We start from the raw sequence: 27881 nt of genomic DNA, 5'->3' as shown, positions 1-27881 counted from the left end.
AAATAAAACATATTTTGAAAGCCAGATGGACAAATATTTATTCGTATTTTAGGGGGTGGTAAACAAAGTTAAAATTAAAGGAAAAAATAACGTAAATGCAAAATTGTACTATTCCCACAGATAGTTCAGATATGTTTTAAACTTTCAAGCGGAACTAGTGGTGGTCAAAATTGAAAAGTCTCGAGCATGGTCTGCACAGGGCCTTGGCAGAGCTTGCTGCATATTTTAGGAAATTATCGAAAGGGTATTTTTGGCCTATCGACTGGTTCGTTCGGTCACACTGGCCAGCAATTGAATTAAAGTGAAAAAAATAAATGAATAAACAAACTAGCTGTGCGTCCGCGAACAGACGAATCACCCGAGGAACACTCGTTTTCAACGCAAAGCACTCGATGCCGCGGACGCGCGCCCAGTAGAGCCTCCCGATAAGAATCTCGGAATCTGCAAGGCCAGAGACTACACAGATTTTGTGGTGTGTTGTGTTGTGTGTGGGAAAAAAAACGAAAGATTGAAGAGCATTGCACGAAAATAAACGCAAAAAATCAATGGGCGACCCCCCCAGCAGAGCAGCTCAGCTCACACGGGAAATCCGAGACCTTGAGTTGGGGAGCCCAACATCCCATCCCATCCAAGCCGAACCAAACCAACCCATGGACTTACTCCCAATCCGCAGCAGCGTCTGTCTATTTACATTTGCATTTTCACCCCACCTGGCGCGACGACGGACAGGTGTTGTCACACATCTTGGAGCTGCGGAGTGGCGCACAGTGGGGTGGTTGGTGGCTTGTGGCGAGTGCCGAATGTTGAGTAACCCAGACCACTGTGCATGTATCACACATAGATACATGCGCACACCTAATCAGTGCTTTTCGCCAAAGATAAGGGCTCTTTTCGAAGAGTTTGCCACTGGCCTGGCTTTTGCCCACATTCAAACGCAGCTGGCTGACTGTTTCTGTTTCTTCTGATTTCCGACTCTCGGGCACCGTGACTCAGCCCAGGCGATCCGCTCGCAGCCCCACCGACACCATAACCAGCTACATCGTCATAGCCAGCGCAGGTCTCGGTCTCTCTCGCTCGCGCTCTTGGCCGTAAATCGGGCTGAAAACCATTCAAAACCGTAAAGACAATACTGTCCATCGATTCAGCAGTCCGAAAACCATAATTCTTCGATCCCAAATCGGGTTATTCGCAACACACTTCGGCCTCCGTTGCTCAAACTCTCTGTAGATCGGAGTTTTTACAAGCTGTACACTGTACAAAAAAATAGGCAGCCTATCAAGTGTAGTTATCTTTTTATATTCGAAGGCGTTTACTTCAATAAATCATTTAGACGTTTAATATTATACAGTTTCTGACCTCTTTAATATAATTCTTCCTGAGCTCAAACTTTTCATTTATCGTCAACCCTACGATCCCGAACTTTTGTTCACCCTATCGAAGTTCAACTGTAACTGCGTGTGCCTTTATTGTTATGAACTTTTTACTTTTTCGGGGTCCCCTGCGTATTGTGATATTAAATTAATACATTTAGCTTTTGTTCATTTGCGTATTGTTTTCGCCACACAATAAAATGCGTGTTGTGTCCGTATTGTGCAGGGAAACCAGCCCAGATCCCCATATCCAGCACCAGACTCAGATCCACGACACCGGCCAGATGAGCAGCGGAATGAGGTCGCAGGACAGTCCGCGGGCGAAGGTTAATGCCGCCAGCACGCTGCTCACCCAGGAGGAGAATGAGGCCGTCTTCAAGCTGCTGGGCAAGAAGTGCCAGGTGAGTCGAGTACTGATGATGCATAATGCCCCCAATCGGGTGATTAATAATTAAGCAATGACATGGTTTGTGTTCCTCCGCCAACGCCTTCACCGAGCAAATCCCACAGCTTGATGAAGCACTTCCTGCGGCTCAAGTGTCGCCCATCGTGTGCGAATTTCACTCGACGCTTCGCAGAAGCACAGTAACCCTATATCATAATATCATTCTACGATCTACGGGCAGCTGCCTGGCATATTTACCAAATTTCACTTGCACACTGCCCAACATAGTCGAATGGTTTCTTTGCCCATTTAAAGATGGCACCGGAAGCTAAAATCTGTGAACAAAATTTGAGTTCTATGCACTATAGTTAGTTGGTCAGCTATAAAATTTTCATGGCAGTTTATAGAAAACATATCGTACACATTAATAGCTTTGGTTTTATTTGAAAACAATATTCTTTTGCTGGATAGTCTACTTGAGTCATTTAGATTAATGTTCGCAAGATGAATCATTGTTACACAGCTGTTTTATGGTGCTCATACATAGATTACAACTTATTGGGCACTATTATCGTATTAAATGCTAATTAGGCGTGACAATGAGTGAGTATATAACAAATAAATAAATCTCATTTAGAGTAGAGTCCGAGTATGCTGGCCAGTGTTACTAGAGCAAATTGTTAGAATTTGTTGGCATTACTAATATTTACCTAGCATTTCTTAGAGCCTCTATCAGCAAACGGCTTGAGCCGGCATTGATAGGCCACAAGCGCAGTTGTTTGCACTTCTTGATTAGTTTTTTTTTTTCCAACTCTATTCCTTCGTAGCCGATTGTGGTGCGAAACGAAAGAGAAACCATTAGTTTGGCCCATTGGGTCGTGATAAGAGTTGGGGCACATATGGTATTTGAGGCGAAATACAGGCGAACCTTATCTTATCAATCCGCCCGCCCGATGCGAATCACCGACCAATGCCAAGTGCGATAAGAATGCCCTGAAATTGGAGTGGAAACTTGGAATGTGGCCATTTAACGGCGGCCGTTATGCGGATAATTATGGTGTGCACAACATGAGAAAATCGCTAATTTCGATTCGCAATTCACGCTTTGCTAATTCGCAACTTTCCATTGACAAAACATTTCCAAATGCATTTGAACTCTGCCAAAGTAATGCAACCAGTGGACTGGTTAAGGCAGTTGGCCCCTTTTGAAGTCGCACAGAAAGGCACTACCAATCCACTTCTCATAATTTTAGTCTCTGCTTTTGATTCACTGAAGCTACGGGTATTGGGCAAGTCGATGAAAACGTTTGGGGATCTGTAAATTATGTCATTAATCCCACATCTTTCGTTTGCCCTGCTCTGCTCTCTGAGATAAAGAAAGAGATTACCTGGTGTTTTTTTCAAGAGCAAGCCTCGGGAAATATTCAATCAATCACCAAACCATATCTTGTTTTCACCGTATCGAATGCTGCCCGTCTTTGTGCGATATAGTGTCACATTCATCGTGTGATAACACACAAAGCTGCAGCTTAGCAAACCCGATGTTGTTATTGTGGTTTGGCAGTCGCTTGTCGCAACTCTTGCTCGCATTTATTTGTATATACTTATTTAACGCATTTTTCTGCACAGGCCGAACTTTCTAATTGATGTTTAAGTTTGGAGCCCCAGCTTTTGCTCTCTGAATAATTAGCTAGCTTTGATTACTATCGAAAGAATTTTAATAAACAAGGGAAGTAGCTGACTCACTTCTAGTATTCATACGCATCTTTAAATAGCAATGACATTCTCTAAATTCATTGCGATTAAACTGGTATCTATAAATATCAGGATAAATGTTTATTTATAATCTGACATAATAAGTTGGCCACAGGGCGTATGAGCATTTTACCGCTCGGCCCATTTGGGTTGACTTGTACCGCTAAGACCCCCACCTATCCCCTGCTCCATTGAGCCAAACGCTCGGTGGCAATGACCACTTTTTGCTGTCGCTGGTTTTCCATCGATTTTAATGCTTTTCAAAAGAAACAGCAGCTTGTACGTAGAAGGCAAGACATCATTTTTACAATGCTACTTATGTCCGCGCACAGTTGCCGCGAGTAAAAAAAAAGCCAGAGCTAAGCATCAATAAAAATTCAAATGTGTTCACAATTTCGCACTTTGCCAGAGATACAAGCTGTGTGCTGTGTTGTGTGGGCTGGGAAGCATCCACTTCCACATCCGAAGCTACATAAAATCCAGTGGCTCGTCAATGCCTCTTTCTCTTTTATTTGAGCCAAAGGTCAGCTGCAAATGCTTCTGCATGGCCATTGCACATCCACCAACCAACCATCCATCCATCCATCCATCTCTAATGTGTCCATTAATTGATAATGCTGGATTGCTGTTCGGCTGCAGTGTTTCAATTGCCAGCACGTAACATTTTGTATCATCGCCCAGGGCCGGCAAGTTGAATCAATTAGCAACGATTCGGGTTGAGGGTCATTCTCTGGCCTTAGGCAAATGCCAAATGTTAGGGCCACCAAGTCACACACTCACTTTGGTCGGGCCTAAAAGAGGCTGGTAATTCCTGTGTCCTTGCACAAAGTTCCCAATAAATAAATAAGCGCTTGCCTTGACTTTTCTGGCAGCGGAGCTTCTTGCACATAGTGGTTTTGGCAACTATTCTGCTGCGACAATTCAGTGGCAGTGCAGGATGCACTTCTTTGAGTGTCGCCACCATTTCCTGTCTGGGTCATAAACGAAGTCCTCCGTCACACAAAGGACACAGAGAACAATTTTTATTAATTCGAAGGTACCATCTATCCATCTATCTTAGGGGAAACACAATTTCACTTTAAATCAGTGGATGATACTTAATTTTTGCCTGTGTACATTATGGGTCTCCGTTGCACTGTTGCAGCAAAATGGACTGATCCACGGAAAGTTCTCCACTAGACTAATGTCCACGGACTAGACTTAGGCCCTCAATCAACCGGGGCTACGTGCTCCTCATGCCAAACGGCTGGATTGCCCATTCAACTCCCAGTTGCAGTTGCTGCAAGAGCTGGCCAGGCTAATCGGTATTCAAAAGAGTCAACACTCACTGGGGGCCATCGACTCGATGGCCAGAAACTAGCGAAACCGAAAGTCAGATGAGTTTAGCAGCTCGAGCGCGACAGTTCATTGAGTTCGTGGTCGTCGGATTGATAGTTGCATTCAAATGAGGCGCAAACTGAAGGTGTTGGAAGTTTTTGTTCGCCCGTATTAGATAATCGCCCCGGGCCTTTCTATCTTTCTATAGATTGTCATAACTTTATGTAACGCAATCTCTGCTTGCTCCACTTTCAGACACTCAACACCGCCGTGGTGCAGATCTACAAGACGGAGGGCAGCGCCCATGCCCACTGGAAGAAGCGACACACCGGGGTGGTGTGCTTCGTCAAGGATAGCGCCATCCGATCCTATTTCATGCGCGCCTACTGCCTGATCAAGAACGAGCTGATCTGGGAGCACGAGATCTACGATGGCATGGAGGTGGTCAAGTCGCGACCCTTCCTGCTCACCTTCGAGGGCAGTGTGAGTAACATTTCTGATCCTCCCACAGTTTAGGTATCTAATCTAAATCCTTTCAGGATGGTCATGTGGGACTAAACTTCGTATCCGAGGAGGAGTGCGACTCCTTCTTCCGCATTGTGGACGCCACCATAGAGACGCGTACCCGCAAACGACAAGAGAAGCGCAACCGGCAGAAAAGTCAGCAGGCGCCCAATGCTCCATTGCCTCAGGTGCAGCGGGAGCCGGCCAGGCCACCACCCATGCAAGGTGGGTTCTCCTCCACGGACGGCGTTCAGCTGAGGAACAACAAGATTAACTCGGTGACACTAACGCCTGCACCAGCGCCAGCGCCGTCGAAGAATTTCCTGTCCAGTAGCTTCGGTCTGGGTAACCATGCGAAGGACAAGAAGCGCAAGGTGACCAAGGCGGACATCAGCCAGCCGACAAACTTTATGCACCTCAGCCACGTGGGTTGGGATGCGGAGAAGGGATTTGATCTGACCGGCAACGAGAACGACAAAGTGCTGAACGAGTTCTTCGTCAAGGCAGGTGTCTCCGAAGTGGAGCTAAAGGATCGGGACACTCGCGCCTTCATCTACGACTTCATACAGAGCAACAATGTCCTGGAGTCGGTGAAGCAATACAGTGTAGAATCCCCTACGGAAACAGCGGCTCCCATGCCGCCACCGGTGCCAACCCGTCATCCATCTGTAAGTTTTCTTTTAACCATTTTAAACATGCATCTTTCCTTAAACTAAATCCATTCTCTCAATTCAGAATGGCAACCAAAGAACTGCTCCTCCGCTGCCGCCGGCAAGACAACCACCGCCCGCAGTTCCCGTCACTGTGCCGGGAGCCGCACGAGCTCCTCCACCACCTAACAGACCACCACCCATTAGCACCGCTCCACCACCGCCACCAGTCAGTGCACCCGTTGTGGCGGTAAGTCATCTGTGCCCGATTAAAATGGACAAGTTATAATTTGAATTTCGTTACAGCCGCCACCTCCACCACCACCACCACCAGCGGCGGTGCCGCCTCCACCGCCCCCGCCCATGCCGGTGGGAGAGATCCCCGTCATCACGACCACACACGCACCGACTCAAGCAGCCCGGCCAGCAGCTCCGGCGGCCCCAGATCCACGCAATGCACTAATGGACGCCATACGCAAGGGAACCCAGCTGAAGGTGAGTGAACGAAAGTTTAATTTTTGTTTGGTTTTCTTCATGTATTTGACTTAATCCGAACAGAAAGTTGACACGGCTGCTCTCAGTACTGGAAGTGGCGACTCGCGCAGCGATTTAATGAAGGATATCCGTCAGGGCACTGTTCTAAAACCGGCCAAGGAACGGGAGCTGGGCAGTCAGCGAAACAGCGACAGTGGAGCAGGCACCGACGCCTTAGCCGATGCACTGCGTCGAGCGCTGGCGGCGCGTGGAAACGCCATCCACTCGGACGAGGACGAAACCGAGTCCTCGGACAACGAAGGGGAGTGGGACTAAGGGAACTACGGATGACACGATGCGATAGGGGCAGGCAGACACTATTCCAAAAATAAGCAATAATTTAATTTGTGCTTTGGCATTTTGGTTTATCGTTAGATAAATCCCTGTAAATACTGTTAGTGAATTTTCATACCTCTTTAATTTAATTGTACGCGCTAAACAAAAGCAAAATCTACTAAAGGATAACCACAAATTAAGAAATTTGATCAGCAATTGCCCGTTTTCGTTTGTTCCAAATCACATTTGCATATCCATAAAGCTGCTCAATTAAATATGAATAATACACACGAGTGTTTCTTCAATATGTGGGTGAGTTTTGCAAACCCCGTTCAGACTACTGTGCCAAAAACTTGAGAACACCAAAATATAAGAGGAGTTTGTGAAAAATTAGAGATTCACCGTTAAGCGAACTGAAAAACTGTAAACTGAGCTATAAAAATTTATTATAGTGAATATATTTTATAAATCTACAACAAAGGGAAGGATCAAACGAAAAGAAATCTGTGACTGCTATTAATAAAGCCACAGCTGAGAATTATTCAAATACAATATTTAAACTAATAGATTTGCCCGCTATTAACCATAAACTAAATTTACAAGTTTGCTCAGTAATAATTCACTACTTGTTGAAATAATTATTAACAAATGTAATGTAAGTGTGGCTAAGTCCAATAGGCATGTATTCAAATTATGTTGACCACAAGGCTTCCTCGGGCACCCATGGGTCCGCTAAAGCTGTCTATTCATCCAGTTACACCCAATCGATTGATGTCCTAGTAACGCATAAGTATTTTCCTTTAGTTCGAGCGCATTTAATGCAAACTTGTAGTCATTTTTCTTCTGTGTGCTTGTATTTAAATCAACGTACGTATAGACGTACTATGTATGTTTTCGTAACATTTTTGAAACTAATAAACCCAATAAGCTTGTCAGAGCGAGCAATTTATGTGGATCAGATTTTAAATTTATGTGTGTACGCATGTCTAAAGAGTTTTGTGCGATGTATGTATTTAAATACATAATAATTACATATGCTAACATATAAGCCATTAATTTATGTAATAAAGTTGTGTATATCTAACTTAAAACTAATGCTATCCGAACGAAGTTTATTCTCAACTCGTGGTAGCTCCGATTCTACTCGTATCGTAATTTCAAAATATATTTACAATTCCTAACAGAATGAGGAGGGCATGCCAGTATAAATTGGATATATGGGTATGGCTAATCAGCTATCCGAAGTCTATGGATATACGTTTTCCTGAGCCCCGAGCGCATCGTCTTGCAATTCACGCTCAATGTTGGCGTTGTTATTGTTCTCGGCGATTTCGTTGATATTGGAGTCGTCGTTAGCCTGGAAACGAGGTGGCCGTTCCTCCCCCTGCTCCAGATCCTGCTGCTGCTCGTTAATGCGGTTCTCATTCTCCTCGATCGGCCTAGACGAGAGTCCTGGTGGTATTACCTCCAGCAAAGCCGGCTGCTCCTCGTGAACGAGTAGCTGTCTGTGTTCCATGGTAGCCACTTGCTGTTCCGAGAGCTCATGATTAAGCACATTTTGCTGCTCCTCGTCGCATGTGTAATTACTATCTATGATCGCTGCATCGCAAGGTGGCAAAGCAAGCGATTCAGTATCTTTTGGAGCATCAAGGGACACTGTTGCTAAAGAATCTACACTCCCTGCTGCCGTTTCTGGTTTGTCCAGAGATTCCGATTCATCGTTGTGCGGTGGTGAATTACCTGGGGCGGGGTTTTCAGGTATAGGCGGAACAAAGCTTCCACTTGGGAGGGATTCGTTCTGCTCTAAGACAACAGAAGGATTTTCTGTTCCGGCGGATTGACAGTCGACCTGAGCACGTGATTCCGGATAGGAGGTACCGTTTTCTATTGAATGATCCTCAGTTTCGCTACGGACTTGAATCGGCAAAGATTCTGTGTTACAGGATTGGATCTGTGAAGCTGCGGGAGGGAGATCCTTAGTATCTGCTTGGGATTCGGGCGAAGCTGCAGACTGAGAGACAATGCAAGGATCAGGCTGGGATGATGGGGCAATGGCAACTTGTGTAGAAGTGTGGAGGTCGTTTGCAGAAGACTGGACATTTTCCACTGTGTGGGAATGAGGTTCATCTCTAGTGCTGGAGCTTGGGCCTATTGAACATTCTATTTCATTTGAACCTACTGCCGATTGTTGCGGTACAGCTTGACTGCATATGCTGGTTATGACCAAACTAAAAGCAGAAGCTTCTGCTTTTTCCACACCTAGCACGTCCGGAGTTTGCGGAGGAGTTTCACTGGCAGGCAATGCAGTAGATACCTCTGTATTCATTCTTTCGGATTCCACATCTTTCCCAGGTGACTCGTTTTGAAGTTCTAATGGTGGCAACTCGATTTCACGATATATGCGCTCTTCCGCGTCCTGCTCCATGGCTTCCTCTGCTTCATCGGCTGATGATGCACTGTCTTCATTTCCATCGTCATCGTCTTCATCACTCTTCTCCGATCCGTTTCTGTGCACAGGGTCTATCTCGCATATGTCCAACTCTCTTTCCTGTTTCACTGATACATTACTTAGATCTAAACTGCCTATGTAGGCATCCTCCTCTTCCATCTTGTCATTATGATTAATCTCTTCTGTAGTTTCTTGTTGTTCTTCTGGTTCCTCGTCTTCATATCCGAGATTTCTCGGTTCCGGCTTAATGGAAATCATATTAAACGCCGACTCGCCGCTAACAACGGCAACAATCTGCGGCAGAATGTTTGTCATCGGTGGGCTACACGTTTTGCGTTCCGCACCTCCCGTACTTTTGCGCGCTATGGACTTTACGGATTTCACCTTTTGCAGGGACTGATTTGGCTCCTCGGGACAGGCTTCTTCAGCTCGCTCTAATGCCATTGCTTCTTCTGCCATATCCACGCCACTGGTCACATTAGAGATCTGCATCATACGATCAAGCTCCATGCGATTTGGCTTAACATCTTCCGGACTCTGGATCATGGTCTCATCGACTTCCTCGCTTCGTTCGCTTTCGTTTAAGCTGCTTTCAAACTGAGTCATAGGAATAGTGGTCATGACAGTGGCCTCTGGAGCATAATCGACGGGTTCCTGTTTGATTCTAATCGCAGGCTGATTCTGAGGTTCTGTTCGACAGTTTTCGGTCTCGGTCGGCGCTTCCTTCTCCCGTTCCTTATGCTTTCGTTTCTTTTTCTTTTTGCCGCTTCTGCCAAATGCCTGTCCAGTCTCATCCAGATCGTCTATGAGCGAAGAGTTCAGCTTTCCATGGTTCTTCGTTATTTTAAGTTTTAGCTTCAGGGGCTCCTGCTTCACTCCCGTTTGCTTTTCATAGCCTTCATACTCGGGTTCCTGTTTAACGGATACACTGGGAATATCGTCACAGGCAGCAGCAGAGATTTTATCGGATCCTGTTTCCGGTTGACATTCCTCCTCGCTGTCACCGTTAGCTGCCTGGAAATCATCGCCAAAACTTGGATGTTCTTCATCCCGTTCCGGCTCGGGATCACTCTCGGCTTGACCTCTAGCTGGCCCCGTGTCATTGATGTGCACTTCCGGCTCATGCTTAATGCTGACCAGAGTATTCATCGTATTCTTCAGCAGCTGATCCACTCGTTTCAAATAATTCCTGGCAGAAACTCTATCGCTATTTTTGCTTTTGGCATCAACCAGTTGATTGGTTTCAGACGAAGACCGCAGAAGTGGCGATGACAGGCGCTCCAGAACCACTACTGGTTGCATACCGTCGTCTATGACGAAATCCGGCGGCACTGTTGTGGCCGGCGGAAGACCTATCAATTCCTCCTCGATCTCGTTCTTGATTAGCATCTGCGCCTCATTGGTCACCACCTGAGGCATGATGTGCTTCGAATGGTTGAGGTAAATCTTTGGGCAGGTTGGCGCATGACGCATATAGGCCGCTTCGGTGTTCAAGGTGCGACTGCAACCGCCGCACTTGCGTTTACGGATGGCACAGCGGTGAGTGTTGTAGAAGAAGTTCGTGACGAAAGTCTTCTTACACAGCGGACACTCCCGATCTAAGACGAGCAGCTGGACGGGAGTGGGCGGTGTGTGTTCGCGCAAATGGCGAGTAAAGGCGTATGCATTGGCCACGCTGGACTCGCAGAGGGGACACTTGTAGGGAGTCTTGGATAGCTTATGCCACAGCTGGTGGGCGCGTATGTCGCTCTGGTTGTGGTGTGTCTGGTTGCAGGCATTACACATGTAGCGCGGTATCGAAGGCACATGCACCAGGCTTTTGTGCTCGTCGGCTAGTTCCTTGCTGAGAAACTTCTCGCCGCAAACGCTGCAAGTAGACTTTCGACCGGCCTTTTTCAGTGATCCCTTAAGACTTGTGTCCTGTTCAGCGGGCTCGTCTTTGCTGGGATAATAAAAAAGGGAATTATTTACAAATAGAGCAAGAGGAAAGTATATTATAGTTACATCTGCGCCTCTCTTTTGGACACTAATGATGCCATCTGTGATGTCTGTAGTTTTTGCTTTTTGTGCCACACAAAGGACTCCTTTTTGACCTGTGGCTTGGCATTGTTATTTTTTGGACAGGATTCCTCGCCCTTACGCTTCCTTCCCCGTTTTCCAACTGCACCAGAAATTGGCCGTTCCTCCTTAACGATGTGCTTAAGATCAATTAACTGTGAGGCGTAAACAAGACATTAGTTCGTATATTCCTTAATTATAGTATAGTTAATCGAATTTCTTACTCTTGCGGGCTCTATTTGCTTCAATCCCAATAGATTTCGAGTCTGTTTATTCGTCGCATAGCACATTTCCCGAAACTCATAAAAATCATTGATTTTATCCACGCACTGGCTGCACATTGTCTGCGGCATTTTGTCGTCCACGGACACCTGCAAAGGGCGTTGGTTAACTTGGCTAGGACCATTTTTAAAAAAACTACCCACAGTGAAGCCCACCAGCTCGTAGATTTTCTGGGACATCCTAGGCTCGTCCAGGTCGATGGTGTCTTCTTCATTTGCAAAAAGTATTTGCACTTTTCCCGGATTATCGATGCCGCACAGCCGACAGATCTTGCAGAGATTCGCCTTGAGGGCAGCGTCGATCTTAAAAGCAAACCGATCCATTTCGTCCGGATCTTTAAAGTTGTCACAAAAGGCTTTTATCAACGGTAATTTAGCATGATTAAAGATTTTATCTCCAGTTGAACCTGCATTTTGTTTATTTCAATAGGTTTAGTGTTGGTAAGCGGTTAACAAGGTTGGTAGAAATTGATGTGCTATCGATAGGATCGAATTTTTGCTTATCTCAAAACTAGCAAATTTGATATTAAGTATAATTTTTTGAAACTCGTTTAAAAAATATTTAGCTAATAAAATATAATTGTCAATTTCTTATCACTAAATATCAACAATTTGTCAACAAATATTATAATAATTAATATTATAAAGGTGCAGAATAAATACTAAAACAAATTGTACGTATTTACTAAAAACATGTTTGTTTCCTGTTTTTACAAATAGTGTAAAAGCACTTCGTTTTTATGGCTATACTATGAAATTGTATCATCATAATTTGAAAATATATTGCATTCCAATAAGTGCTTTGGAAGAAAAATACTTCGAGTTAATCATTTTACGGCGAAGCAAAAACAATCGATTCCATTAGACAGAGTATTGTGCCAAAAAATGATTTTTTAAGTTCAGATGATAACCCTGCCTTTAAATAATAGTTTAATCTACCATTAATAGACTTTCATGATTCTTCATTGTTCAGTTGTAAAAAGAAATCGGTTACAAGCTGCAAGGCGTTGCAGCCCTGGATTCAGAATAAACACAAGAAAGGCCACGGGGAAATTGCATCGCGGTGCCTGTGAAATCGCGAGAAGGCACACGCCCATACACTCCTCTAGGTTTTCCGATCCACTTGAGAGATCCCAGAGAACACACGATGGAGCGGTACTTGAGCCGCCGCGAAAGTGGCTTCCACATCCACCGGAGCGACGACAACTCCCTGATGCGGCGGATTTACAGCTCGATGAACATGTTCAATAGCTACCACGCCAACTGCTGGCCCACGGATGCGGGACGCACCGGGGCCATCTTCAACCTGGAATTCAATGCCAATGGAAACGTTGTCGTGGCCGCCACGGAGAGGAAGTGCGTCCTCGTCTTCGATGCCATCACACAGAAGGAGATCTTTAAAGTACCGGACGCCCACACCGATAGTGTCAATTGTATCAAGTAAGTGTAGGAGTTGCCTTCGAGGAGGTTCGTTGTTAATCCTCGCTGCAGATTTTTTGACGAGCGGCTCTTCGCCACCGGCTCCGATGACTTTACGGTGGCACTGTGGGACCTGCGGAACATGAAGCAGAAGTTGCGCGTCCTACACGGCCACTCCAACTGGGTGAAGAACATCGAGTACTCCTCCAAGGACAAGCTGCTCGTAAGCTCCGGCTTCGATGGCAGCATCTTCACCTGGGATATCAATTCGCAGACTGAACAGGGCCTTATCTCGCAGCGCGTATTTCATGCCAGTGGACTGATGCGCTGCAGGATTTCGCCCACGGGCGATAAGCTAGTTCTCTGCACAAGCGGTGGATACATTATGATTATCCATCACCTTGACCTCACCACGCTGCACAAAGATCTGTGCGGATTCAGGGTAAGAAAGTTTGTAAATATCACTGTGAATTTCACAGATTGGTTAAAGAGTTTAAATTTCGTCCAGATAAATGAAATGGTTACATATATAGATAGATGGTCAACTAATAAGCTCGTTTGATTTTCCAGCCCGGTATCTACCGACTAATGCAGTTGGGTGAACAGTATATCCCGCAGGCCGCAAAGTACGACCATGTGTTCTCCAAGCGTCAAAAAAAGAACCGCGTGGAGCTGGTCACCGACTTTCCGGAGAACAACGACGCCGAAATGATCATGGCATTGCAGATTCACCCGCACTGTTGCTGCATGCTGACGAGGAACGTCAGCTGCGACGAGCAGAGCGAGTGGACCTGCATCCACGACATCAACGAGGAGCCGGTGCGCAGCGAGGATGAGCAGGACAAGGTGGAGCCACAGCTCAAGAGAAAGCGAGTATCCACCACACTGGCCAGCCGCAGCTCGTTGAATGTATCCCAAGACCAGGATACGGTTGGGCTGACTCCCAGACAGGCACGGAGACCGATGCGCGTCAGCACTGTACAAGTGTTCCAACTGGATAACTCTGGATCAGGGCGTGGCGCCTCTGACAACCCTTCAGTCTTGACACGCTCGGATTCCTTCATACCAGATATCTGGGCGGCGGAGGTCACAGTCCAGGAGCGGGCCATCCGACAGAACCGTGCACGCGTCTCCAATAACCATGTCAGCGGCTATAACTTTGTGTACGCCATCAGCAGCGGAGTGCTTCCGCTACGACAATTGGGGGCAAATAGTCTGATGGGCAGCAGCACCAGTCCTCGCCCCCTGACCACCCCGCCGCCCACAGAGAGCAACCAGAGCAGCAGCAGTAGCTCCAGTAGCAGTAGTTCCAGCAGCATCTCCAGCTTCAGCAACAACAGCGACACCACAGTCCGCTTAGAAATCGGAAACAGTCTGCGTCTGCGATCTTTCAATAGTCCTGTGGCAACGCCAACGTTCAAGGAAAACGGTCATTCAATACTGGTGAATGCCAAGAAACTGCTTTACTATGCCGCCGAGACCAACAGCAAGCCGGGCTTCATCAAGGAACCTGGATTCTCCGCGGACGGTCGGGTTGTCTGCTCGCCGTACGGCAATGGGGTGAGACTCTTTGGTTACAGTGAGGACTGCTGCGACTATCCGAAATGTCAGGCGTTTGAGGAGGTGAAGAGCAAACCGCGGATGCTGGTTGAGCTAGCCAAGATCACCGAGCACCAGGACGTCGTTTTGTGTGCCAAGTTTAGCCCCAGGGAACCCCTCCTTGTAACCGGATGCAACGGGGGCGAGGTGACCTGGTATCGACCCAATCTGTAGACTTCAGTTGAGCCGTGCGAAGAGCGCTCACTGTAAATCTGTACATTTAATTTTCTATTTAGGCATAATTCGACTTATTTCAAGCATATATTGGCGAAATACAAGCAACGCGATTATGGTGGACCGATAAAAAGCTGTTATATTTTATTTTTCGCAATGGTGGGGTTAATTTGTGGGCTCAAATAGGGGTTGATAAAAAATTACAATTATATGTGTATAACTTAACAGAGCAGCAAGGCAAAACTAAACAAGCTGTGGCGTCTTAGAGCTACAGGTGGAGGAGTGGGTTACATCTAGGCAGCGAACTTAATAGTAGTTGCCATAGCCGCTCCACTGGCCGTAGTTGTAGCCGCTACCACCACTGTTGGCGCTGGCCCCACCGGAACCGTAGCCCCACTGATTGTAGTAAGAGTCGTAGGACGCCTGTTGTGGCGTCTGTGTGGGATAGGCTGCTGCGGTATTCTGCTGGCCGTAGTATGGATTTGATGCTCCATAGTTGTAGCCTGCGACTGCTGCGGCCGAGCCACCATTGTTGTAAGCCGTCGCCGCGGATCCTGTAGGGACAGGACCTTCTTTGCTGCTTGATGAGTTTTTGCGACTAGGACTGCCATCACTGTTGGAATGTACATGATTATTGAATGAGTATGGATACATCTTCATGGATTTCTTACCTCTTCTTTTGTGCTTCGTTGGCTTTAGTGAGTGCCTGCTGCAGAGCGCGCTGTGCATCTTGTAGACCCCTGGCCGTGCTGCCGAAATCCTCAAGGAACTCCACTTTGCGCTGAGCAAACAAAACCTTCTGATCGGGTTCGATGTCCGCGCGAGCCATGAACTTATCCATAATTTCGACTACCTCCTGCTCATCGACTTTTGAGCGCTGTAGGCACAAATCGATCATTTGCAGGGCCACACGAGTGTTGGCCGGATCACGTTCTAGCGCCTGCTGCAGGGCGGCTAAGCCGGCGTCGAGATCATGACAGATTTTATTGAGGAAACGGGCATACTTGATGGCCAGACTGCCTGCAATGCCCTTGTTCTTTGTACTCTCTATATAGTGCTTGTACAGCTCGCGACACTTGTCCAGTGCTCCTCGACGCCTTTCCACGTTGATACGGCGATAGGAAAGCTGTAGGAGATTGGGGCAGCGCTGATCGATACGCTGCAAAATTTCAGCGGCGTCGTCAAAGTTCATTTGACATTCCTCGAAGGCGGCCCACATCAGGTGCAGACTCGGTTTGTCCGGATGATGGATGCGGCAGGCGCGGCGGTAAACATCACGTACAAGGTCCACAACTCCGCTCTGATCCTCCAAAGACTCTAAATAACGAAGCATCTTCAGCCAGAACTCGTCATACAAAGCACAGGCGATTAGGCACCTTTCGAACAGAACCAGGACTCGCTCGCGATCGCCTTTTTCGATCTCAAAGTCCAAGTAGTCCTTCCAATTCTTGAGCTGTGCCCTCTCGAGTGGCTTCACATGGAAGTAGGGTCGCTTGATGCCCTCCTCGAAGGACCAGCGGGATGTCACTGCGCTAACGGTCAACTTGTGGACTTTGCGCCGCGCCGAGATAGCCCTGTCCCTTATGCTGACCACCTCTTCGTCATTCAGCGTGCTAAGATCACTGAAATCGATCTGCAGCGCGGGCTTTGAAGCTGCATGCGATGATTCGCTTTCGGTGGTCAAATCGGTAGTACTATCTGATTCATCGACTTGAGTTTCACTATTATCTTTTGGCGACTTACCAGCACCGCCCCCGACAGATTCACGCTTCTCCTTGTCCTTGTCCTTGTCTTTGTCCTTGTCCTTGTCCTTCTTCCGTTCTTGCTCCTTTGAGTCTTTGTCCTTGGAGCTGCTGCTGCTGTCCCGTCGATGCTTCGACGAGGACTTGGAGGACTTGCTCTGCTGACGTTCGTGGAAGTCTTTGCGCAGACGGATCACCTCCTCGTTTGCAAGTGTGATAGTTACATCATGCTGATTGATCAAGTCTTGGAAACTGAAATGGTGATATACATTATTCGCATGTCTTACAAAAACAATTTGAGTGGAACTCACTTGTCGAAATGACCATTATAGCCCTGTGTGGGTATGGCCAGAAGTCTATCGTAGATCTGGACCACACGGTGGTACCGCTTTGACTCGTTCTCCCAGCGAATGTAGGCATCCCAGAGTTTGTCCGATCGAAATTCCAGGCCGCATGCCTTCACTGCCCTTTCGTACTGGGAGCGGACGAATTGTTCATCCTCTCCATGATTGGACTTAACGTGCATCAGGTAGTGGATCCACAGATCCACGGACAGCGGAATTGCCTCCAGTCCGCGCTCAAACACCTAGGATTTGGTCATTTCGTATGTTCGGTACAAGTTTTGATTTTTTCATTTAATGTTGATTGATCGCAGAAGAGAAATATAAAAATATTCGTGGTTTATAGTAATATTTCAATAGTTAGGTGCTCAGATACTTGAGGCTATCGTTTTGATGTGAATGGTGTTCGGACTTAAAAGCTAACTTAGCGACTTAACAAGTACACCGAATACATAACACACAGGTTGTAGTTGAATTATTTTTTGGCATTCACTTGAAGTGTTCGATTTACAAGAAAAATTCACAAAGAGACTTAAAAATTTCATTTAAACGCCATTTGTACTTACGACTGTACGAGATGCGATCTCACTATTTATATCGTGTTGAAGAAGGATGGAGGTAACGTAACTGAAGAGGTAACTGGTGATACAAACGTACGAAGATCAGAAAGTAGACGGATCGTACTTCGAGTGGACGAACCAGTCGCTTTCGGGTTCAGGTCGGTCTGGGGTTCGAGGGTCAACAGAGTTGAGCTAGTCTGTGCTGAGTTACAGCGTGATTTGTGCGACACAGGAGTGGCTTATGCTTAAAACGTCCAATTAGTGTCGTGAGGATAAAGAACAATATCTCAGAAGCAAAGATCGCCAAAAAAAAAAGTGCTAGGGTGTAGGGAGTACGAGTGGTAAATAAGGTCGACGTCCGGTCTCGAAATTATGAATTTGGTGTAACTAAGGTTACAAAACAGAAACTACTTTAAAGAAACGTAAACAAATTTTGAGGCATTTTTTATATTTCCATTTACTTAGTTTAGCCTTTAAAACAAATTGACGAGCCCCCAATAAAGCTTTCCCATCTAAAAGAAATCAAACCCGTACCCTTTTCAGATTCATTCCCCGTAAAAAGTATTTAGCAGACACGAGCCCTATGAGAAAACACGATCCTAAGTGGATGCTGCACTAGTCTCATGGCAAGTTTGGTTTTGTCTTCTCAATTTGGTGTATTTTGGTAGATGTTGCATTTATTGAATGTAGTATTTTTATTAGGTCATAATAAATTGCATTTAACAACAAATATATGAATATCAATTGTAATCGTAATTGTAAGCGTAGTACAAGAAATTGCGAAAGATATTTATTTGCACGACCAAATGTAAGTGGGGTACTCACCTTGTAGCAGTTTGCCTTGATGCCCTTGCGCTTCTCGTAGTCGGCGTACTTGCGCCAATATCCGTAGCAGTAAGGATAGTGGGACAGGAATGTGTCGTAGGCCTCGCGCGCCGCCTCCGCATCGGACTGTCGAGAAAGTAGAAAATCGCTTATTTAAAATTAAGGATATGCGGCGTTCGGCTAAATAACCACCTCATTGTCAACATATTGCAGCAAGTACGTCCAGCCGGTGAAGTCTGTGGAGTCATCTTTGACAGCTCTCCAGTACTTATCTAGGTCCGGCAGCTTCTTTCGCTCCTTTTCCTTATCCTTATTATTATCTTTGTCCGTATCCTTCTCCTTATCTTTATCGCGCTCCTTATCCTTCTTTTTCTCCTTGGGTTCCGATTCTGTGGGTTCAAATATTGTGAGTCAATCTCTGTCAACTTATTAGTCATTGGAAGATTAGCAATTACCTTCGACCTTGATTTTTTTCTCTGAGGGCTGTGCATCGTTGCTCTCAGATGTGGGACTGCCCGGATTATACTGCTCGGAGGACTTATCCTTTGTGCTTGATTCATGACAGCTTGCATCCTTATCTTCAGTGCTCTTAACGCTTTCGTTTTCCGCCTTGCGCTTCAAAGGAGCCTTGGGCTCAGTGGCGGTGTTATTGTTATTACTGGAGGGCAGTTCATCCTCCGAGATTACTTCAGCATCCTCTGGTAATTCAGCCCGCTGCGGGGCTGGAAGCTCTTCATCGGAAACTTCCTCGGCATCGTTTATTTCAGGCTTGCTGGGCAGAGGTAGCTCATCCTCGGAGACTATCTCTGTGTTGACAATGGTTGCATTGCTGGTGTCCGCATCGGCCAGATCCTCGGCAATGGCATGTTGTGAGCTGGAGTCCTCAGAGGAATTCATTTTCTCTACCTGCGGCTGTAGGGACTCTACATTGTACTCAAAGTCCGCCTTCTTGACATTGTCACACTCGTCATTTCCACCCACGGAGGGCAGGCTGTTGGCATTATCGCCGGCCATAGAAGCCAGCAGGGTGTCCACGCCAGCCTGTCCGCGTGTCTCCTTAATATCATCACTAGTCTCTGAATGCTGCTCCGCCACCGTGCCAAACGGAAAGGAAGAGCTCTTTTCATCAACCCCAGCAGCTTCGGCTGGCAGCATTTCCACGTCATCCTCTATCTGGTGCTGAGTCTCCTCGAATTGGGACTCCAAAGCAGGTGCCTCCTCAGTGGTCGTTCCTCTAAAGGGCTCCTCCTCTTCCTGAACCATGACCACTTGCTCTTCGGCTTCCTCTTCGTGGTCACTTAGCTGAAAGGATTAAAAGTCGTTAATAACGGTTCCAGCCTTTTCTCAGTGCATTAGTGGATGCTGTGCCTTCAGTTGGCCCTTGCAGGTAATCACTCGCTCCTCCAGGGAGAAGAATCATGTGCGGATGGAACAACGCCACACCCACACTGGAAATTGCAATCGTTTACATCATTGGCTGATGATCTGGATGAGGCTGTAGCTACGTGGGATGAACTGACCTGTACGTTCCGCTTGGATGTGCGTCGGGTGCTTTTCGTTGGCAGCGATGCAGCCGGGGATGCGGCCTTCCGACCAGAACGTGTGCGGCGACCTGGAAAACGTCAATTAACTGTCTTGGTTAATCCATGCGGTTTACATAAACTGTACGCGCGGTATTATCGGTTGTTCGCTGCCTCGTGATGTGCTCTTTTTTTCGAAATGCTTTAGTGGGCTGCTCCACCTAAGTGGCAATGTCAGCTTCCGAAATGGGCTAGTCAGGACTGAATTTTTAATCAACGGTATCTAAGTCCGGTCGAAGGAATGTAGGTATTTGTCATTTTTCAACAATTTACCTGGACTTTCCATAACAACGTTTTCGCTCTCTGACGCCATATTAACATTGCAACGTGGTATCGATATACATGTCCCGCCAATACCGATATCTCTTTGTTTGACCAAGACAGACTCATAGCTATATTTTTATTAATTTTCAGAGGCTTTTCGAAGTTTGATAGGTATTATTTTTTTAGCATTGAATGGAATATTTACAATCTATCCAAAAATGTAATTAAATAACGAAAGTAACTTAAGTGCTCAGTGTTTTTCCACTTCGGCGAACTAGTTCATTTCTTGGCGTGAGCATGCAGAACCTATCTCTACATACAAATTCTAGCAGATATTATATGTCCTGTGCTAATATTTTGTTCCAGCTAGAAATATAATTTTAATATTTGGTCGTAAGAGGACTTCAAATATCACCGTAGATAAACCTTAATAAAATAAGATAAAACATTCCTTCATGCACATATTATAAATTAGTGGGTTATGAATTTAACATAAAAAACAAACAAATAATGCAATCATTGGGCCTACCTATTTAGGGTTTCAATATTCTTAAAAGCTCAAAAAATCGTTATAGCCTCTTTACAACGTAATCATCAAGTAAATGTAAATGTAACCATATAAATGGAGTTGGTAAGTAAAATTGTTCCTTGCTTAACAAGATTTTCTTTTGAGTCAATAAATCTCTTTAAATGTTATTTAGAATGGTGAATCCAGTCGTAATTTAAATTTAGCTAACAACCCGCCTGGCGAGCATCACTCTTAGCGGGACTGCCACTCGTGCGCGTCTTCTAACACTGTTCTCAAAATGGCGACTCGAGAATTGTAAGCGTGACAAAAACAACAAAGCCAAGGCGCATTTCACAATAATTAAATGTTTTTCGATCAATTGCGGCGCGTTTAATCCAACGAAAGCGATCGCGATGAGTGAATTGGGGACCCAGTGACCGGGCAACGGCGACCAGTGAACGCAAAGCGCCAGCGGCGCGGCGAACAAAGACAAAATACGGCGAGCGAAAACGCCGACCGCATAACCTGTACGTGTAAGCAAGGCAAGGCGAATGGAGGGCGGCAAGGGCGAGGGCAAGAGAATGAAGGAGGAGGCGCCAAGCAAGAAGTTGCCGCCTAAAATCTACGGCGGCGATGCGGGCACCCCCACGAAGGCGGCCCACGACGAGATACTCAGCTCGCTGCTGCGGATCAACAACTTCGATTCGATATCGAGCATCAAGGACGAGTCGCTGGACATCGATCTGTCGGCGTGCGTGACCATCAGCTCCGCCAGCCTGGTCAATGGTAACAGTCTCTCCTCCACCGACTTTTGGCGCGTTTTGGACGAGAGTGCCCAGAACAACACCGAGCTGAATCTCTCCTCGGACGTCTGCCGCGATGACCTGGCTGCCACCAGCTCGTCAACCGTGCCCAGCACTCTGACCAGTGATAACCACTCCAGCTCGGAGTTTAGTGTAACTTTCCTGCGGCCCGAGCCCCCGAATGCTTTCACTAATTCCCCTTTTAAGAAGACTTCCTCCAGCGGCACCTCCACACCCGTAAAGCTATCGCCCGAACAGCTCCACCAGCAGCATCAGCTCCAAATGCCCCAGTCTCAGCTGCTGCAACGCAAGCCAAAGCTGCCGGCGGCGACGGCGGTGCGTCTGAAGGTCTTTAAGGAGGAGCCGCCCGAGGAGAAGCATCCGCCGGAGCAAGTGGTCACCAAGGTAGAGGTGTGCGAGTCCGAGCTACTGCCGCCATCGTTTACCATATTCCAGCAGGCCAAAACGGCTGAATCGGTGGCAGATGCGGCTAGCATGCCCCCTCCGGCTGCTTCGGAAACGAAACCGTTGGAGGTGGACCCGGCACCGCTGCACAAGTGCCTCGACTGCAACGGACTGCTGCTGGAGACGCCCGACGAGGTGGCCAAGCATGAGGCGGCCGCTCACAGACTGAGGCTCACCTACCGTTGCAGCGAGTGCCAGCGGGAATTTGAGGTGTTGGCGGGTTTGAAGAAGCACCTAAAGACGCACCGCACCGAGGGCCGCAAGGACACCTGGAAGAAGTGTCCTGACTGCGGCAAGTGGTAAGTGTTACTGCAAACTCAAAATAGTTATTCCTATTGACCATTTTCCTGTCACCTTAGCCTCAAATTGGGAAGCATGTGGATGCATCGGAAGATTCACAGCGATAACAAGAAGTACCAGTGCGACATCTGCGGCCAAAAGTTTGTGCAAAAAATAAACCTCACGCACCACGCACGGATTCACTCATCGGAGAAGCCGTACGAGTGTCCCGAGTGTCAGAAGCGATTCCAGGAGCGCTCACATCTACAGCGTCACCAGAAGTACCATGCGCAAACGCGTTCCTATCGTTGCGAAAAGTGCGGCAAGATGTACAAAACGGAGCGCTGTCTTAAGGTCCACAACTTGGTGCATCTTGAGCAGCGACCATTTGCGTGCACAGTTTGCGACAAGAGCTTCATCAGCAATTCGAAGCTGAAGCAGCACTCCAACATACATACAGGGATGCGCCCGTTCAAATGCAATTATTGTCCGCGAGACTTCACCAACTTCCCCAATTGGCTGAAGCACACGAGACGCCGGCACAAGGTGGACCATAAAACGGGCGAACACCTCGAGAACATTCCCTCCTATTGCTCTAAAAAGTCCACTACAAACAAGGCCCAAAAGGCAGCCGCGGCAGCAGCAGCAGCGGCGGCAGCATCTTCAGCTGTGAATCCCAACGAACTTTCCGCTTCTGGTGAACCTAAAGCCAAGGCTAATCTTACGTCAGCTGCTGCACCGGCTCCTGCAAAACAAGCGCGGAAAAAGAAGCAGCCGCAGCAGGCCACTCTTGCTGCATTGGGAATAACTCTACCTGCCGGTACTGCTCTGCAGCAAGTGCATCCTGTGCCGCAGGCGCAACAGCATCAGCAGGAACTTACCACTGTGCTGGTGCCGCTGGCCCCGCCGGCCCCTAAGCAGACCAAAGCCAAGCGAGAACGAAAGCAGCTAGCACCGAAGCAACTTCAGCAAAAACCGCAGCTGCTGCAGCAGGGCCAACCCCAGCAGTCGAACATAGAGCCTATTCCTGCTGTTCCGCAAATCAAGAAGGAACCAGTGCAGACTCAGGGTCCGTTCCTCGACTTACACGGCCTTAGTCTGACTTCAGCCGAAGAGCTGATCATGGAGCAGGCCCTGGAGATGGAGGAGTGCGGTCTGTACGATGCGCCTAATGCAAACACTGAAATGGGGACGTCGGACAACGCCATTTCAGATTCGGCCGCTGCCCTGCACTTCCAGATAAAGAATGAATTACCGGACGAGCTGTTGCCAGACGATGACTTCTGTAAGTTTCTAATGAAAATGCCCTGTTTTATAAATTGATTACCCAGTTAGATGTAAAAAACTGTATTTCCTTTAAAAACTTTATATTAATTTAAACTTTTATACTTACAGTGCCTTGTAAGCCCAGCGACCGACTAGCTTGCCCCTCACTGGAGTCTTCGCCGTTTTCGTCGCCCGCTTCCATGGAGCTGACCGCTGTCTCATGCGCATCCAGTGTCGCCATATCGACGAATGCTCTACCAGTGCGATCTGGGAACTACTACTTACCCGCCTTTACGCTGAATGCACACGGAAAGCTTAGTAGTACGGGCAATGGTGTTCAGTCTGTGACCACAAGCATGGCCCAGACACCCTCTGTGTCCATGGTGAATGTGCCTCTGCTGGTGCGATCCAACCAGATGCTGCCCTCAGTTGACACGCTACTCTTCACCAACCAGACAGGCGGAAGTCGATTCTTTGCGGGGAAATCGGCGACTGCAGCCACGCCGCATCTGACATGATCGGGCGGCGGAATCTGCTGCCTGCCAACATCAACGCCTCAACGATCTCCTGTGTCTTAGTTAAGTTAGCAGTGTCGACCATGTTGCACCAGCGCAATAGGGCGGTCGCGGACCGATGGCAATCGATTAAAAGAATACGGAATTGTGTCCCGTAGGTAGTTAAGAGTATGACGCTACATTTGTTTAAGTAATTGACGTAAGCTGATTTCTGCATAGCCTGTAAGTGTAATTGAGTGTACATATAAACGATTATATATAGGTACATAAGATAGATCTTTAATTTGTACGCTTCACACCAATAATAAATTTCGTACATATTTTAGTAAACATACCATCATTTTTTGCAAGTCACACCCAAATTGGAACCGTTCCCTTTTGGCAAAGGATTTTATTGGTCATAATTTAAATAAGTTGCGCTGTACTTCGAAACAAAAGCGAGTCGTCCTCTCGGCTCCGGAAGAATCGTAGGCTCTGAACATTATATTGGCTGTGGCTATGGGCTGAATATCTCCTCAATCGCAACCACTGGTATCGCAACAATTGGTACTAGTCTTCGTTGGGTTGTTTCGAAATGGTGAGCAAAGCCTGGATTCCAGATAGATCCATTGAATCCACGAATCCAGTGTTTGTGGTCATTGCTGTTAAAACGAATGTATCCTTTCCGTACCGTGGACTGTATGTTTTAACCTCCACGTGTCTAATACACGTATTTAATCAGATCGTAGTTCTAATCTAAAAAATTGATGTCCGACTTTAATATAATTATTTAACCAAGTACGAAAGGGATTAATTCATTTAATAGATCAAAATAAGATTAATCCTACCAGGTCAACCCCAAAAGTTATAATACTTGAAGCCACTTTGTTGTACTTTGTTTTATTTAATTTTTCTTTTAACATAGGACATCGTATGTTTGATTATTAACTTTACTACAATCAGTTGTTGAAAGGATTTTACGTTAGTTTCTAATCTTAAAAACATCTCCTACTACTTCGCAGCAAATGTGGGTGGGTCTCTGAGTTCCCGTGCAGTCGAAGGCTCGAAATATAATGGTGGCCTTCACGGAGTGGGGCGATAACTGAGGCGGACAAACTGAGGAAATAAGTCTCCAGAACGAGCTTCGTCTGAAATGAAATGGTTTGAGATCTTCTGTATATGGCGATAGTTCAAACCTACCCCTGGAACATTTATACAAAGATCCTTCACATCGTTTATGACATGTCCTGTCCAGGGCTCATAAAGTATATTACTTTTATCATACATTGTTTTTGCAGAAATCATTGGAATATATAGAGAAAGCAGTTGACGTCCACGTGCCCCGATCGAAGTAGAAGAGCTTAATGGACAGCTGTGGAATAATTGGGGTGTTTTAGATTTTATGGACGGATTCGTGGACGAAGTCACCTGTACGCGATCCCCGCGTTGGATGTCCCACATCAAGGTCTGATTTCCGCTTACAGTCAGTGCATCCGCATCCATGGAAGTGGAGAACTCTGATAAATCAAAGAGTCCATGGATGTCGAGGGTGCCTGGCTCAGGATTGGAGCAGCTGCTAAATATTTCTTCATCGGCCACAGAGAGTTCGTAAATGGAGCCATTTGCCTTGTTAAATAGGGAGACGAGCACAAGTATAATTATTTTGACACCCATTATATATCCGAGCACAACTAAAACTTTTTAAAAAGGTCGCTGCTGTTTTGTCCAATATATATTTTTTAAAAGCACGCCATGGGAATTTCAATAATAATAATTACCCTCCAGCTGACACAGTTATCGTGTGTACACTTCTAATCTCGCATAGTGCTTAGTTTTAATTGTGTACTTAAAAACATATTTTTAAAAATATTTCAACAATCTAATATTATTTTTAGGGTAACCAAGTTATAATTCGAATTAATTTTTAGCGATTATTATAATAAGTATAGGATTATTATGATGAGTAATGGAACTGGGTCTTTCTCAGAATACCAAATGCTTTATTTTAGTTAAAGCTATTTCCTACATTGATTCTGCTACTATCCTTAAGGAATTGCAAGAGCAAAAAATGTCAGACCGAATAAAATACATTTTGCATTGCCCTTGGGGTTGTTCCACATACTCCAAATCCTTTTTTTCCTATTACTTTGAGCGACACTCAAATATCAAAGTCATCAGAGAAACAGGGAGTTTAAACGATTTGCCTTTTAGGCTTCATTTTAGGGGTGGGTTTGTATTTCATTCCACTGCTGTATCTAAAAAGAGGTAAGCCTTCGTTTTTGTTTTATGGGTTACTTGGTTTTCCTTGGGTATTTAATACGTTTTTTAATGCCAATCTGCTGAGGCATACTACACATGCATAACGGAATAACTTATATTTTAAATCCTGTTTCACCCAAAAACATTGAACTGCTAACTCTGTGCTTTCAAGATCTTGTGGACTCCAAATTTATGGCACTCTCGAACCTGCCAAGACATCGTCGATTACCATTTGATGTATGGGCATCGTTGACATTATGAGGCATATTGAACGGAATGCCAAATGGAGCAAATTTCGAAATTGATTTGGATATTCGAAGTGAAGTTCACACATTCGAGTTATGACCAGTTATGGGAGTAGTAAAGCGTTTTGATTTCAATCTCAACATGATGACACACAAAACGGTTTCTTCAAACTAAGGGCAACTAAGAACCCTTTCAATGTCGACATAAAGGACTGAGCATGGACATGCCGGCGGTATGCCTGCTCCCTATTACATAATATCCATATCCCACGTACCCGCAAAAGGGTACCACACAGTACCACGATTGCTGACAATGTCGCGACAACGGGAATGACAGCATAATAATAATAAAAGGGTATAAAACACACATATACCCACTTTGCAATGGGGAGGATTCTCGAAAAGCGGCAGTGGCAGCAACAAAAACAAATAGAGCAACAGCGATAAATATCGAAAGGCATAAATAAACCTGTGCGCTCGGATCCGTGGGCGAGTGAAAATACAGGAGCATGTGGCGCCTAATCAGGTCAGGTATAAAGTTTGTTTAACTCCAGAGCTATCCGGCATAGAGGACCATAGTTTAGTAGCTTTTTGGGTGAAATTGTTGTTTTCTGGCGCCCCGTTGCCCTTTGGCGCCCAAGTAACGCTCCTGGTCGAAGCGAAAGAGTTACGCGTTGCAACAACAATGAAGGACGACCGCTCGTTGGCGGCAAAAGTGAAGATGCCTGGCGTCGGTTTGTCGACGCTTGGCGCGTTTTGTAAATATTTACACATGTAGCAGTTACCTGTGATTGTGATTGTAGCCCCATTGTGTGTGCCTGTGCATGTGTGTACTCACGGGGATGTGTGTCTATAAATACACACACGCCCGCGAATCTTCGCCAAAGTCCTTGCAATATGTGTGAGTGTTTAAATATTTGCCGCTTGCCTTTCTAAAAGAAAACATTGCCTGCTTTTGGGGGCTGTCATTTATTACTGTTTGCCGATATTTTAATTAAGTTTATAATGCCAGCTGCTTTGGCAAGTGGGAGTGGTGCCGCCCATTAAGCCAGCATCATGCCACAACACTCCCACCATCCCCCCACCCATCAGTGCAGAAAATCAAAGGCAACGAAAAGCAATAACACACGTGGCACGTGACTTGTTTACCATATAGAATTGTTTGTCTGCTCGGTTTAAATGTCGCAGTGCACATGCAAAAGGATATGTGTACACACACATGAGCCTACGGCAATAGCACTGGTATTTGTCTACTTAATATAATGGTTTTCTAAAATTGGCTCTTTTTTGCCAGTGTTTCTTAATTACAGAAGCATATATACGTTAGGTAAACTAATTTATATATAACTATTAAGTTCGATACCTCATTGAAAGGAGAGAAATATAAATCTGTAGTTAAACAGTATTAAATTGTTATAACATAATAGGATCTGGAGAGAAAACACTTCCATTCTGACCTCAGGTGTATAAATAGACTGA

At 46.1% G+C, this 27881-nt stretch overlaps 6 protein-coding genes across 12 annotated transcripts; 3 read left to right on the top strand and 3 right to left on the bottom strand.

The window, feature by feature from the left end:
- Window positions 1–284: 284 nt before the first annotated feature.
- Window positions 285–7740, top strand: LOC6612614 (neural Wiskott-Aldrich syndrome protein). Of its 5 annotated transcripts, none has more exons than XM_032720866.1 (7): window positions 285–472; window positions 1597–1771; window positions 5083–5310; window positions 5367–5999; window positions 6067–6231; window positions 6288–6476; window positions 6540–7740. In XM_032720866.1, the coding sequence occupies exons 2-7, from the start codon at window positions 1655–1657 to the stop codon at window positions 6789–6791; spliced, it is 1584 nt and encodes a 527-aa protein (XP_032576757.1). In that variant the 5' UTR covers window positions 285–472; window positions 1597–1654; the 3' UTR covers window positions 6792–7740. The 5 variants fall into 5 exon arrangements, with proteins under 5 accessions (XP_032576757.1, XP_032576758.1, XP_032576759.1 ...); XM_032720867.1 differs by lacking the exon at window positions 285–472 and adding an exon at window positions 540–1057; XM_032720868.1 differs by lacking the exon at window positions 285–472 and adding an exon at window positions 540–1117.
- Window positions 7627–12013, bottom strand: LOC6612613. Its single transcript, XM_032720865.1, has 4 exons — window positions 11724–12013; window positions 11523–11669; window positions 11245–11453; window positions 7627–11182 (listed from the first exon to the last, which is right to left on the bottom strand). Exons 1-4 carry the CDS (start codon window positions 11901–11903, stop codon window positions 8038–8040), a joined length of 3681 nt encoding a protein of 1226 aa, XP_032576756.1. The 5' UTR covers window positions 11904–12013; the 3' UTR covers window positions 7627–8037.
- Window positions 12014–12589: 576 nt separating this feature from the next.
- Window positions 12590–14904, top strand: LOC6612612 (DDB1- and CUL4-associated factor 10 homolog). The gene is made up of 3 exons (XM_002037080.2): window positions 12590–13019; window positions 13071–13440; window positions 13569–14904. Exons 1-3 carry the CDS (start codon window positions 12727–12729, stop codon window positions 14769–14771), a joined length of 1866 nt encoding a protein of 621 aa, XP_002037116.1. The 5' UTR covers window positions 12590–12726; the 3' UTR covers window positions 14772–14904.
- On the bottom strand, window positions 14885–20199 carry LOC6612610 (pre-mRNA-processing factor 39). 3 transcript variants are annotated; one of them, XM_032723545.1, is made up of 8 exons: window positions 20093–20198; window positions 19760–19851; window positions 18695–19541; window positions 18432–18628; window positions 18240–18365; window positions 16825–17099; window positions 15443–16765; window positions 14885–15384 (listed from the first exon to the last, which is right to left on the bottom strand). In XM_032723545.1, exons 1-8 carry the CDS (start codon window positions 20130–20132, stop codon window positions 15078–15080), a joined length of 3207 nt encoding a protein of 1068 aa, XP_032579436.1. In that variant the 5' UTR covers window positions 20133–20198; the 3' UTR covers window positions 14885–15077. The 3 variants fall into 3 exon arrangements, with proteins under 3 accessions (XP_032579436.1, XP_032579437.1, XP_032579438.1); XM_032723546.1 differs by lacking the exon at window positions 14885–15384 and having other exon boundaries at window positions 15947–16088; window positions 16148–16765; window positions 20093–20199; XM_032723547.1 differs by lacking the exon at window positions 14885–15384 and having other exon boundaries at window positions 16275–16441; window positions 16515–16765; window positions 20093–20199.
- Window positions 20200–20892: 693 nt separating this feature from the next.
- Window positions 20893–24249, top strand: LOC6612609 (serendipity locus protein H-1). The gene is made up of 3 exons (XM_002037078.2): window positions 20893–22158; window positions 22219–23423; window positions 23534–24249. Exons 1-3 carry the CDS (start codon window positions 21143–21145, stop codon window positions 23920–23922), a joined length of 2610 nt encoding a protein of 869 aa, XP_002037114.1. The 5' UTR covers window positions 20893–21142; the 3' UTR covers window positions 23923–24249.
- Window positions 24250–24829: 580 nt separating this feature from the next.
- On the bottom strand, window positions 24830–25572 carry LOC6612608. The gene is given in 5 exon segments (XM_032722335.1): window positions 24830–24977; window positions 24979–25046; window positions 25099–25191; window positions 25193–25270; window positions 25327–25572. Coding segments are annotated over 5 exon segments (582 nt in total). The 3' UTR covers window positions 24830–24880.
- Window positions 25573–27881: the final 2309 nt, after the last annotated feature.

This window comes from Drosophila sechellia, chromosome 3R, assembly GCF_004382195.2.
Source record: "Drosophila sechellia strain sech25 chromosome 3R, ASM438219v1, whole genome shotgun sequence".
Classification (NCBI taxonomy): Eukaryota; Metazoa; Arthropoda; class Insecta; order Diptera; family Drosophilidae; genus Drosophila; species Drosophila sechellia.
Note: the sequence above shows the minus strand (reverse complement) of the source record. Positions and strands in the feature narration are given on the sequence as shown.